Genomic DNA, 13,432 nt, shown 5'->3' with positions numbered 1-13,432 from the left:
AAAGAAAGTGTGTAGGAATTATTGACACCTGGTAGTAAGATTTGAGCTCAATTTTCTTTGCCTGTGACTGTGTTGAGTCACCATAATATCCATTGATGAGATAACTTGAGACAGATATTCTGTTTTGTTAAAAAGAAAATGTATTTTTGATTAGCAGAGAGATTTTCAGTCCAGAAAAGGTTACAATGTTTTGTGCGGTCACCAGCAACGATTTTGTTTTTGCTTTGTGCTTGTAATAAGTACAGTAAAATTAGCGTTCTCAAATTTCTCTTGCAACGTCACAACTTTAAGCTGCCGTTGTTTTGTTGGTCCATTTTGTTGGAATAACTTGGCAGTGCACCATGGCAAGTTCCATGAAAGAGAACTAGCTTTTATATTATATATTATTATATAAAATGTACACTGATTAATTAAACACTAAGTCACATTCATGGTTCATGCTTGAGTAGCCATAATGACAGAGCCTACAATACAACCCTTATTGTAATTGTTCCATACTTTGAACATAAACTATGGTGTGATTAAGGCCCTGTTTAATGTTCATAAAGAAAATATTATTTTTAATTGGCTTTTTTAATTGCTCCCCTTTTTTTTTTGCCACCAATTAGTTTTTTCTATTAGAATTTAAAGTTTTGCTGTTCTATAAAGCAGTTTTCACATTTTTCATCAGGGTCCTCCTGGCCACACAGGAATCGAGGGCCCACTTGGAAGGAAAGGAGACCAGGTCAGTGGTAACAGGACCAAAGTTGTATACCCGAAATTATAAACCTTGGACTCCATTATTGAGGAAACACTTGAAATAAAATGTCTTTATTCTCATAACAATGTCAGAGTCAGACTTGAAAAACACTTCTGTCCAATCAGAATTGTAAGTTACAGTGGTCCCTCGCTTTAACGTGGTTCACGTTTCGCAGCCTCGCTGTGTGTGTGTGTGCAGTTTTCAATGTTTTTTTTTTCTTTACAGCGCATTGTGTTCTGCGTCCTGATTGGCTGTAGACCATTGTCAATCAATTTCGTGCCTTGTCTCCTGTACAGTACAGAATGCGTTCAGCTTGTCAAATTTACATAAATCTTCGATTGGTAGCAGTGTGACTCTGAAGTGCTGCACTGTATGTTTGTTTTCTCCCCGACAAACACAAAAATGTCGATGAAACGCCATCACCTGCGGGTGCCTTTTTTTTCCATTCTATAATAATGCACTTATTTTTCTATGAAGGTTTGAACTTTGAGAGTGTTTAAGCAAGAGAGAAAAGTGTGAAAATGTTCATGTCTGTCTGAGAAAAGTGTATAAAGTGTGTAGTGAGGAGTTTTACAGCCTTAAAACATCTGTAATAATTGTAAAAAATTAAGTTGGCTACTTCGCAGATTTCACCTATTGCGTGTTATTTTTGGAACGTAACTCCCACCATAAACGAGGGACCACTGTGCCTTGTATTAATCAGTGGCACAGATGAACATTTTCTTTAATTCTTTTATTGCAACAGAAATTAAATTCACAATAAATGTGACACCTCTGTAGCTGCAGCAATACTCAGCGCCTGTTCATTAAATGCTCCATGCTGAGCAACTTTAAGAAAATGGAACAGTCTGGTCTGGGTACAGGAACCTTAAATGTGGAAGTCATTAAACTACTTTTTCTTTTGGACCTCATGAAGCCAAGGAGACTTTGTTTAGTGATTTAGAACAGTCTGCAAGGGTACAAACGTTTGATAACTAACAACTTTTTAGCCTCCAAAAGCCTGATATCTGACTTTCCTACACTTTCCTGTTTGACAGGGGGATTTAGGACCTTGTGGGAAACCTGGTTCTAAAGGGCCACCAGGAGAGAGGGGACCTCAGGGGGGAAAAGGCCTACAAGGACCATCTGGACCAGTCGGTAAAGAGGTAAGTACAATTATCTTTTGTTTACTTAAATTATTTCAGGTGTTGAAACACATGTCCAGCTGCTGTCTCTTAAATAACAGAGTTGTTGTACCGGTGGTGATTCTTTTTTTCCAGAACCCCGTTTCCTTTATTGAATCCTACAAGCATCCTGTCCAGAGTGTATTGTTGTGCAACAGATGTGCCTTTAATTATTGGTAGAATTAAATTACTCTCAGCTGAAAATCTGAAGGTATTTGAGGTCCTTTGTTTTGTTTTTTTGTTTTTTTAAAGTATAAAATTGGTTTGAAAAGCATTAAACCCCCATTTGTGGTACATAAAATGTGGAATTCCATTTTCCTGATACTGTGGTAATGACAGTACCTATTTCACATTTTTAAGGTTTTGAAGTCTTGATTTTATGAAAGAGCAGAGAGAGACCGTGTGGCTTGTAGTTTTTGTAATCATGTCAACAATGACATCTTTTTAAATCTACATTAACCCTGAAAGCACCACAAACAAAACAGGATGTGGCAAGATAAGTATCTTTTAATAATCTTTTTGTTGTCTGCAATACAACAGCGTTATTGTTTTTTAACAAAGTGAAGCCTGATATCTAGTTCAGCCAGCTCGAACTGTTTCCCACTCAAACCTCACTCTCCTTCCAGTTTGATGGTCTATTTAAGCAGAGAAAAATCTCCTATCCTCATGTTTTAACCCTTCCACCAACCCGGCTGTTGGGCTCGGGGGATATTTCCCTATACCTCCTCATGTCCTCATAACTATTTGCGAGAAGTCGTGCTTGAAAGCTGTAGGCCAAACTAACTGTATAATCTTCTCAAACATGAGTTTTCTGACAGATCTGATTCTTTATTACATGTAAAACATTGCCTTATGAAGAAGGAAAATATGTTGGTTTTACCTCACTGTAGGCTTCCTTGATGACTGAACCATTAAGTAACTTCTGTTCCCTCATCTTCTTCAGGGGGATGTTGGACTTCCCGGTGAAGTTGGAGATCCTGGGCCCAAGGGGGAGAAGGTAAGCTTCAGTTTAGTTAAAAATACAATATATTGAACAAGCAGGCGAGTTCTCTCTGGGTGATGTTTGCACTACCGGTCATGTTGTTGTTAATGTGTGCAGGGTGAGCTGGGACCTCTTGGTTTGTCTGGTCGAGAGGGTCCCTGGGGACCCCTCGGAGAAAATGGTGACAGAGGTCCAAAGGGGGAGAAGGGCCACTTGGGACTGATGGTGAGAATATGTGTACTCAACAGTTCGGTGGAAGTTGGATGTTACATTTTAGTAACACTACCCACATTTCCTTCAAGCTTGTTCAATTTCAAAACACCAACAGTGAGATTTATTAGAGCAATTTTTAAGAGCACTGAAATGCAAAAGGGTGACACAAAGGATAGATTATCTAAGATCTATCACTGTAAATTAAACAAAGAACTTCATTCAGATTTATTAAAATCATTGGAAACTGATGTCTTCCTCTTGAACAGGGTGAACCAGGACTGATGGGTGAACTAGGCCCTGTGGGCCTGCCTGGGTTACTGGTGAGTTGAATACCAGAATGTAGAGTATTGATGCTTTTGATATGCTGCTTAGAGTGCTTTTTGAATTAACCTGTATTGAATAGTTTATAGCTGTGACTGATATTTAATGACACACAGTTGGCTTTTTCCCTCACAACTCTGCAGATTGCAAACTGATGTTACTGTGCAGCTTTATTGTGCTGTGATTCTTTTCTCATTTCAGGGAATGATAGGTCCTCCAGGACGTCCAGGTCCCGATGGACCTCAGGGAGAGAAGGTAACAAAACGGTTTCTCATAAGAGTCACAGTGCTGTTAAGATTTATATAGTACATAATTCCAAATAAGAATTTTAAGCGTGCCCTCTAAGAATGTTTTTTCACGACGTTTCAGCAAACTTTTGAAGTGCTTTTCATTATGCACAATGAAGTCAAGCCTAAAAGGAGGCTCAGACTCAGAAAGACACTTCAATTGGTTTATTTTTACTGTGATGCGGGGTTAATGGACGAGTCGTAATAAAGAAGATGGTCTGCACTGGCAGGCAGGAGTTAGGCAATAGCTGTAGGCAGACTCGTTTCATCAGTCAGGGATAATCTGATGCTCAAACCCAATAGTCTAGCAGCTTGATGAACGCCGTTATCACTTTGGTAGGAAAAGCCAGCTTAGATGCATAGCTGCTCAGTAGAGTTACTGAAGGGCAGGTGTGAATGATCAGTAGTCTGCTGGAGGGAATGAGGCCTCGTACCTGGACACACAAACATGGAAAGAGACTAAGGACAACAAGGGGAAAGAGACCTGGCACTAGAGGAACATATATACATGCTGCATCAATGAGTCAGTCACAATTTACACAATATGTTCTTTCTGAATTTACAGCTCATGTTATTTTCAGCCCAAACAGGGCAGGGTAGGTTTACTCACAACATGCTATCTATACACTGCCTCAGTACATTTCACCCCAAAATTCAGTTTATTTGAGTAATGTTGAGTTTTGGAATGGTTAAGCGTACCGTGCCAAGGGGTGGGCTTGTGCGCTGTTCATGTGGACACTCCCACAGCACACATCTAGTGCCTGAGTACAGACGTTGAAGATTTTTTCAACATCAGCTGCCTCTGAGCAGCACAACTGAAAATTGCTGTTAAATAATAAATACATCTATAGGGCCACCCCTGTTTTTCCACAAGTAACCTTAAAGTCAGTAGAATCCTCAGCTTTAATGTGCTTTGGCTCTTCCTGTTTTTTTTTTTAGGCTGACAGTCATAGTTTAATGAATGAATGATAATTTCTGCTTCGTACATGGTTGGCTGAGAGGACCTTTTCCTTACAAGGAAAAAACTGACCTCTTTTTTTTAATCAACATATTCTTTATTTACAGTACAGAGGCCTTTACTATTTTAGCTGATGAGCATCAGTAATAAATATAGATTCTTAAATGCAACTTTAGTCCTTATTTTTTTTCCTACATCTCTTTTATAAGTCTCCTTCATCAGGCTGCGGACACCATTTAACCTTTTATAGGGCACTATAATATTTAGTTCCTTCTATGACCACCCTACGAAGGATTTATGTTTAAATCAATCCAGTTTAATCCAAATAAATGATTTGCTGCAAAATTCATCTCGTCTTTTTTTTTTTTTTTTTTTTACAACAGTGGTGGCTTTTACTGCTATACCGTTTATGTTTTTGCCTACTGGTGGTGGTCAGAGGGCCCGGTGGCGCCAGTGTCCGGCACATACTGACTGAATGTAGTGCAAAGCGCTTTGGGGTCCTTAGAGACTAAGTAAAGCACTATACAAATGCAGGCCATTTACCATTCTTTATAGATTTTTAATAATCACCATTTGATGAGTAGGTGACACTCATAGGGATCATTTTCTATGGAAGAACAGTCACATGATCTCTGAAAGTCCTGTTTAGATTGGCCGTATGCTGCCAACACCACCCCTTTCATGTGAACTGGGGAAACCCTGAGTTAAATTAGCACATTGATAACCAGCTAAATGTGATCCTGTATCCTGATCAGTGAAGTGAATCCAGATAACAGAAAGCTACCCTGGGTATGCTGAACGTATTTCTGGTATAGGGCCCAGAACCTGCAGAGCTCTGTTTAAAGAAATACTTAAGCAGTGATTTGAAAAGGTCTTCATCCATGTCTCTCTAGGGCGAGCATGGGCCCGTAGGAATTACTGGACCGCCGGGTTCAGCAGGCCCTCAGGTAAACTTTTTATTCCTTTTAATATTTTTTTAACTTAGTGTGTAGAACATATATATATGTAAAATTAAATTTACTTTCTCTTTCTCATGTTTCTAGGGGATAATGGGGTCACGTGGTGTCAGAGGAGATCCTGGGAGGCTCGGACCACCTGTAAGTGCCTGCTAGTATCAGAAAGTTGTTTCAAAGTTTCAAACTAATATTTCAGCATTGTGCTACTTTCTGTTCTATCCCAGCAAACATCAGTCAGTTAAGTGTTTGAGTCAGAACTTTATTTTCAAGTAATTTAAAGAAAGGTCGAGCAGAATACTACAACAGTCAAAATTTTTATTACGATCTTTAAAATAAATAATCGCCAAAGTAATTTAATAAACGCCTTTGACCACTGAAGTACCTGCAGGTGTACAAGATGTACTGTGTACAAGAGGTGTACTCAGCACAGTTCTTTACTTTACCTGGCATCTAATTGTATACAGGATTATACAGAAGCATTCTACTTCAAAATCACATTCTCTTATGTTATCTTATGTTAAATGTAATCAGATTTGAAGGGCAAGGAAAAATCAAAGATGTTACTAATATGTCACAAGACTTGTACCACATTTGTGACTCCTGCAGGGTCCAGTAGGACATGCAGGACCAAAGGGACACGAGGGAAGTAAAGGAGAGCCTGGGGAACTGGGACTCAAGGGAGAGCCAGGACCTCCAGGCCCACCAGGGGAGCCGGTTAGTTTGATTTAGGTCTTATATGTATACTCCACTGTATAACATTTATTAAAATATAATTGTGCGTTGCCATCTTAATAATAACATTAAATCTAAAAACTGCATCTGTCTATAATATATGACCTCTTAAAAACATCCTCATATTAATATTGATCACTTGTGCAGGGCGATGATGGTCTTCCAGGAATTCAGGGTCCTGAGGCTCTGCCGGGGTTAGAGGTGAAAACCAAACCACTATTTTGAATTGTAAAGACTGCACTTTTCCTGCTTAACAGCCCTGACTTTGTAACTTCTCTTTCTATCTTCTCTTTTCTTTAGGGGCCTCCTGGAGAGGTGGGACCCCAGGGCCTCCCAGGTCCTATAGGTGTTCCTGTGAGTGCAGTTTAAAGCATAAAGTCACTATAGATGATGAAAACATGCCAGCTTGTTTAAAATTACTGTTCCTGGTTACAGAGTGTACACACGATGTGTTTGTGTGCCTGAAAGAAAGCCGCTAATGAGAAAAAAAAAATTGTCCTTGCAGGGAGTTCAAGGAAGACCGGGACCTGAAGGCAAACAGGGCATGAAGGGGGAGAAGGTACAATTATCATCTATCTTATCTATCTAATCTATCTCAGCTAGCAACAAGTGCACAAAACACTAAAGAGGCCCTACTAATGTGTTGCACAAAATGCAATATTCAGCTGCACCCACACGGGAAGCATTTTGCAGCAATATGGTGACCACAGAACACAGAAGATGAATGACATTTGATAACTTAAGCAACTATGGGCAAAAAAATGATGATTCCAGCAAGAGTCACATGACAGGGTAGTAACCTGGAATGCCTATAATCACCTTTCAGCTTTAAAGTAATGCGCAACAAGTTTCATGAGACATTTGCCTATTCTTATGATTCCTCATAAAAATGGACAAAATGCCTATATCTTCTTTACTGTCACCTTTGGGTGCCATATATTTGAGTGTATATACATTCTTGGCTTTTGTGTCTGTGAAGGTTCTCAGTCATCCAGGTCATCGTAGTCTAAGGAGCTTGGAAAGAAAAAAGCGTCTGGACTTCTTTAAGTTGCTTGAAGACGTTTCACCTCTCATCCGAGAAGCTTCTTCAGTTCTAAGGGTCAAATGGTGGAGAGTCCCAGATTTAAACCCAGTGGGAGTTTCCCCCCAAAGAGGAACAAAGGACCCCCTGATGATCCTCTACCTAATCACATGAGCCAAGGTGTGAAAACAGGTGTGGGTCACAATCAGCCAGGGTTTCGGGTGAGCTCATTGTGAAACCTGGCCCCACCTTATCATGTGATTTACTGAGGTCAGATGGCCCAGGGTGTGAGTGGGCGTTAAGGCGTCTGGGAAGGGATCTCAAAACTGGATTATAGATGGTAGACAGTTGGTGTCGTAAGCCACCGCCTCTGCTCAAAGATGGTCGCTCACAGTGGACATAGATGGCTTCTTTCACTCCTCTTTCAAACCATCTGTCCTCTCTGTCCAAAATGTGAATTCTTGGCTTTTACTTTTCAAATAACTTTCCCACTTTGTGTTTTGCTCCACAGGGAGAAGAAGGCAAGACTGGTTCACCAGGGAAGAGGGGTCATGTTGGAAGGAGGGTAAGGTCAACGAAAGGTTTATGTAATGTAAGGATGTAGCGCCATAGTTTAGTCATTTACACGCTAACAAGCAAAATATTCCCCGTGTGACTGTGGGAGGAGGAACAAATTCTCTGGGAGTTATGTTGAGAAGAGTATCCACTGTATACAAAGTGACTGGAACTAGCTTTAAGGATGTAACAGTGAGTCCACAGTTGTGATGAAGCTAAGATGATCTCTATATTATCAATATTATTACTTTTCTTTTTTTATCATGGCGTATTCATCCTCAGGGAAAAAGGGGAAAGGCTGGAGTCAGAGGGCCCAGGGGAGAGAGAGGACCAAAGGTGGGAACACAACTATATGCTTTGTGTAACCCCTACAGTTGGTTTAAATATGAGATATGACCTAACAGTAGACTGTGCTTTATTGTTTAGGGTGAAAAGGGAGACACAGGACCGGTGGGGCTCCCTGGATGGTCAGGACTCATTGTAAGTGAATTTGTGCACCTACCCATCCATACATCATTGTTGAAATTGCTTCTTCATTGGTCTACCACATTCAGTGAGTTGGAGACAAATGGATGATTTTAACAAATAGAATGCGTTTATTTTTATGTGATGTGTTTTTGTGTTCTTTACCAAGGGAATCCCCGGCTTACGTGGAGAGTCAGGTGATCAAGGTCAAAGGGGTGAAAAGGTAAACAAGTAAAAAGATAACTAAGACCGACTACAGTACTGTTCAAAAGTCTTGGGTCATCCCTTAGTTCTTTATGTTTTGCTTCCAACTACTTATTCAGGCTTTCTAAAGGTCTTTCAAAGTGTCTTTCATCCTGTCTGTTAACATATGTTTCATATCTTCTTAGGGTGACAAAGGAGACATGGGACTGCCTGGACTACCTGGAGTTGATGGCATGAAGGTAGGAGCAGTTAACAGATTTAAACAGTCGTAAACAAAACAAACAGGATCATTTAAGTTGTAGTCTTTTGTGGGATGTAAATGACTGTTTAATATGTTTGGATATATCAAGATAATTTGGAAAATAACAAAAGGAAGACAAATGCCAAATGGGATTCACATAGTGGTTCATTCTGATCAAAGAACGCTCATCCAGGTGGTTCTGGTTTTTATTTACTGGGGCCATTAAAAACACTAGAAACATTACATCACTGCTGCTTTGGGATTTTCCTTTTTTTAGGGTATCCGTGGTCCTGTTGGATTGCCTGGTCCAGAGGGTCCAAAAGGGGAACAGGTACACAAAAAAAGACTGCAGCATTGTTAGCTCTCGGGTTTAAAGCCTTGAATTTTCCCATGTGTAACTGTGTTTAAATGATGTTAAAGATTGACAGATGTTTATGTTTCTCACTATACTGATGTTGTCTTAGGGAAACATTGGTCTGCCAGGGCCCAGGGGCATGTCAGGGATGCCAGGATTGCCTGTAAGTATTATCTCTCTCTAAATCTTTAATATACTTTTGAGTATGGCAAGCTTATGCAACATCTTTTATTCATGATACATTTTTCAGCCCTCTTTAACTGTTGTATTTTTCTTTTTCTGTTTGTCATTTTCCCCCCTCTGATATGCAAAGTTTAGTCAGGAAGATATATCTTGGACTTTTTCAATATTTTATGTTTTCAATTCAAGAATTTCACATGTTTTGCTCAGACACTTTTTGCCAGGGTATGTCTGAAAAATGAAGACAAATGTTATTGTTTTATAATAACCGCTGCAATTTCTGCATAAAGGCAGACTGCTGTCTGTTAGCCTACCCTGTTCTTCAGCTACCAGCCTGTGAAATCAATCATCATTCAGAAGCACTTTATAACTGTTCAACCCACTGTGTCTTAAGAAAAAAAAATGTCCATTGACTAAGATTATAAAATCAGCAAGGGTACAGGTGACAGGCTCTTAATGCAGCTGATAAAAGCAGTCGGAAGTCGATAAATGCACTTCATACTGAAAAATCACACTAATGCCCTTTTCTTCCCCTGTCCTCTGTTCTTGCAGGGTTTGTTTGGATTAAAGGTATGAAATCATCACCTCCAGCTCTCTTGTTCTTCTATATCAAACACTCTTCAGCTCTTACTCACCACTCTGTGAAGAAAATGGCCTGTTCCCCCTTTTTTAAGTGACTCACATAATCATAAAGATGTCACACTTGGAAGTTGGCAGTCTAATGTGATCATGCAGCAGTCTTTATTTCCTTATCGGTGTATGTGATAATTAACAGTTTGATATTGCCATGTGGAAGAGTACGGAATTGTATTGTTATATTGTTGCTATTATATATAATTCTCCCTGCAGGGATTGAAAGGCTACCAAGGTCTGCCTGGTCCACCTGGCAGGAAGGGGCTGCCGGTAAGTCTACAACAGATGGGTAAAAAACACTAGGTTATCATGTTTGCTCTAACAATGCAAACAGTTTTCTGTCTGTTGCAATACCTGGGTGCAGGGCGTTCCCATCTTTCCTACTTCATCTGATCTGGGTGGAGTAGAAACTGTGTTTGCCCCAAATTTGCTCTCATGGGTTAGCAAAGCTTGTTTGGAAAGCTTGAAACAAAACCCAAACAAGGGTGTACAGTTTAATTCTAATTACCCTGAATTACATTATACTAAGATATTATAACAGAATTATTCCCAGTTATGTCAAATGATTGATATAATACTTTTTATCTATTTTGGCTAGTTTATAATAGTTTCGGTTTAGTCATTTGAAGATTAATCTTGTGTTTTAGGGTCCACCTGGCATTCCCGGACTTCCCGGAAAGTCACTGAACATGACCTTGTCTCAGCTCAAGGCAAGTAGTTTCTAAACTGTATTGCCAATTATATGTTGGAATTGTTGTTTTCTGTTACGAAATATTCGATTAAAATTGCACATTAAAAAACATTTCTTTCCAACAACTGGAAACAGTATGTGTTTAAAAAAGAAAGACAGAAATTAAAGATATAGAGATATAAAGAAATAAGAATTTTTTAAAAACCCCTTCATATCAAAATCATTATTTTTCATTAAATTTACATGGGCTCTAAACATTAAACTTGGCCGAATCATATTCTCCTCATTGTCTTCCCATATCCAGGACCTCATGTACATGTCAGATAAGCCCAACTACCTTCTGATCCAGACGTTGCTGGATACTCTTCAGGAGGAGCTTCGGCTGCTTTTGGATCCTCCTGATGGCAGCAAAGAGCATCCAGCCACTACCTGTCTGGAGCTCTGGCTCTGTCACCCTGAATACAGCAGTGGTCAGTTACTGAAACTTTAAAGTAAACACTAAAGCAACACTGAACGATTGTGAACGATCCCCAAGCTAGATGGAGTAAAAAAAGGGTTAAATGAGTGTCTCCTGCTCCATTACAGCTTTGTGCTATAATAGAATAGATTTACAGAATAGAATACATTTCAGAGGAGAAATGAAAAAAGATTAGTTTATTTTTCTCTTATTTGGTTTTGAGTAAAAGCTAAAGTGAGGCTTTGTAGATGATTGACCTGTATATTCTCTGTGTAGTGTGGTTCAGCGTGTGGTTTAGGCCATCTAAACCAGAACTTCACCTTACAACAAAGCGTCCATCTGTTTCAGTACTTCTAAAATAATTTGAGTCATATAATCAACAAGCAGAATCTATTAGGTTCACCTCCACCTCTTTCCCAAGGTCAGCTCTGATAGGCTCCCTGTGCTCATAGTTGGATAAGCTTCTTAAGATTATGGATTAAACCTATTTATACTATTTATACATACATATTGTTATTAGAGCAAAACCAGTTGAAGTGCTTTGGTTTTTAACATTACCCCTGTACTTCACCTACCTCCGAAGCATGGAGGGTAAGTAGCCTTGTGAAATGTTTGCATTTATTTAGGCTCATTTAACACAGATGGTAGATTTAAATTCTTGTCTTGCTGTTTATGCTTTACTGCCACTTTGCTAAGAGTCCCTAAGTGCTGATATCAAGTTTCAAAATCAGTTTGTTTCAAATAACATCACCCAGTAAAATGCATGAATTCTTTTCCCAGCAGCATTGTGTATATAGAAAAATGCTTTGTTTTAAAATAAATGTTATTTTCCATTTATGACTTTTTTCCCTTTGAAGAGATTATTAACTTTATTTTATCTATTTTATCAGCATATAATATATTGACAAATACATACATACTGTACAGTGGTGCAAAAAAGTATTTAGTCAGCCACCGATTGTGCAAGTTCCCCCACCTAAAATGATGACAGAGGTCAGTAATTTGCACCAGAGGTACACTTCAACTGTGAGAGACAGAATGTGAAAAAAAATCCATGAATCCACATGGTAGGATTTGTAAAGAATTTATTCGTAAATCAGGGTGGAAAATAAGTATTTGGTCAATAACAAAAATACAACTCAATACTTTGTAACATAACCTTTGTTGGCAATAACAGAGGTCAAACGTTTACTATAGGTCTTTACCAGGTTTGCACACACAGTAGCTGGTATTTTGGCCCATTCCTCCATGCAGATCTTCTCGAGAGCAGTGATGTTTTGGGGCTGTCGCCGAGCAACACGGACTTTCAACTCCCGCCACAGATTTTCTATGGGGTTGAGGTCTGGAGACTGGCTAGGCCACTCCAGGACTTTCAAATGCTTCTTACGGAGCCACTCCTTTGTTGCCCGGGCGGTGTGTTTTGGATCATTGTCATGTTGGAAGACCCAGCCTCGTTTCATCTTCAAAGTTCTCACTGATGGAAGGAGGTTTTGGCTCAAAATCTCACGATACATGGCCCCATTCATTCTGTCCTTAACACGGATCAGTCGTCCTGTCCCTTGGCAGAAAAACAGCCCCATAGCATGATGTTTCCACCCCCATGCTTCACAGTAGGTATGGTGTTCTTGGGATGCAACTCAGTATTCTTCTTCCTCCAAACACGACGAGTTGAGTTTATACCAAAAAGTTCTACTTTGGTTTCATCTGACCACATGACATTCTCCCAATCCTCTGCTGTATCATCCATGTGCTCTCTGGCAAACTTCAGACGGGCCTGGACATGCACTGGCTTCAGCAGCGGAACACGTCTGGCACTGCGGGATTTGATTCCCTGCCGTTGTAGTGTGTTACTGATGGTGACCTTTGTTACTTTGGTCCCAGCTCTCTGCAGGTCATTCACCAGGTCCCCCCGTGTGGTTCTGGGATCTTTGCTCACCGTTCTCATGATCATTTTGACCCCACGGGATGAGATCTTGCGTGGAGCCCCAGATCGAGGGAGATTATCAGTGGTCTTGTATGTCTTCCATTTTCTGATGATTGCTCCCACAGTTGATTTTTTCACACCAAGCTGCTTGCCTATTGTAGATTCACTCTTCCCAGTCTGGTGCAGGTCTACAATACTTTTCCTGGTGTCCTTCGAAAGCTCTTTGGTCTTGGCCATGGCGGAGTTTGGAGTCTGACTGTTTGAGGCTGTGGACAGGTGTCTTTTATACAGATGATGAGTTCAAACAGGTGCCATTCATACAGGTAACGAGTGGGGGACAGAAAAGCTTCTTACA

The 13,432-nt window shown here is 39.9% G+C and overlaps 1 protein-coding gene across 1 annotated transcript in view; it reads left to right on the top strand.

The window, feature by feature from the left end:
- Positions 1 to 13,432, top strand: part of LOC113026024 (collagen alpha-1(I) chain) — a 125,192-nt gene that overhangs the window by 101,178 nt on the left and 10,582 nt on the right. The window contains exons 42-64 of the mRNA XM_026174418.1: positions 671 to 724; positions 1,777 to 1,884; positions 2,846 to 2,899; positions 3,002 to 3,109; positions 3,364 to 3,417; positions 3,620 to 3,673; positions 5,557 to 5,610; positions 5,707 to 5,760; positions 6,226 to 6,333; positions 6,499 to 6,552; positions 6,652 to 6,705; positions 6,857 to 6,910; positions 7,884 to 7,937; positions 8,210 to 8,263; positions 8,354 to 8,407; positions 8,562 to 8,615; positions 8,782 to 8,835; positions 9,115 to 9,168; positions 9,302 to 9,355; positions 9,925 to 9,942; positions 10,222 to 10,275; positions 10,653 to 10,715; positions 11,001 to 11,166. Coding sequence (XP_026030203.1) covers positions 671 to 724; positions 1,777 to 1,884; positions 2,846 to 2,899; positions 3,002 to 3,109; positions 3,364 to 3,417; positions 3,620 to 3,673; positions 5,557 to 5,610; positions 5,707 to 5,760; positions 6,226 to 6,333; positions 6,499 to 6,552; positions 6,652 to 6,705; positions 6,857 to 6,910; positions 7,884 to 7,937; positions 8,210 to 8,263; positions 8,354 to 8,407; positions 8,562 to 8,615; positions 8,782 to 8,835; positions 9,115 to 9,168; positions 9,302 to 9,355; positions 9,925 to 9,942; positions 10,222 to 10,275; positions 10,653 to 10,715; positions 11,001 to 11,166 — 1,489 coding nt within the window. The remainder of the gene's footprint in view (positions 1 to 670; positions 725 to 1,776; positions 1,885 to 2,845; positions 2,900 to 3,001; positions 3,110 to 3,363; positions 3,418 to 3,619; positions 3,674 to 5,556; positions 5,611 to 5,706; positions 5,761 to 6,225; positions 6,334 to 6,498; positions 6,553 to 6,651; positions 6,706 to 6,856; positions 6,911 to 7,883; positions 7,938 to 8,209; positions 8,264 to 8,353; positions 8,408 to 8,561; positions 8,616 to 8,781; positions 8,836 to 9,114; positions 9,169 to 9,301; positions 9,356 to 9,924; positions 9,943 to 10,221; positions 10,276 to 10,652; positions 10,716 to 11,000; positions 11,167 to 13,432) is intronic.

Source organism: Astatotilapia calliptera, chromosome 7, assembly GCF_900246225.1.
Source record: "Astatotilapia calliptera chromosome 7, fAstCal1.2, whole genome shotgun sequence".
NCBI lineage: Eukaryota > Metazoa > Chordata > Actinopteri > Cichliformes > Cichlidae > Astatotilapia > Astatotilapia calliptera.
This window is presented reverse-complemented; position numbering and strand designations above follow the sequence as displayed.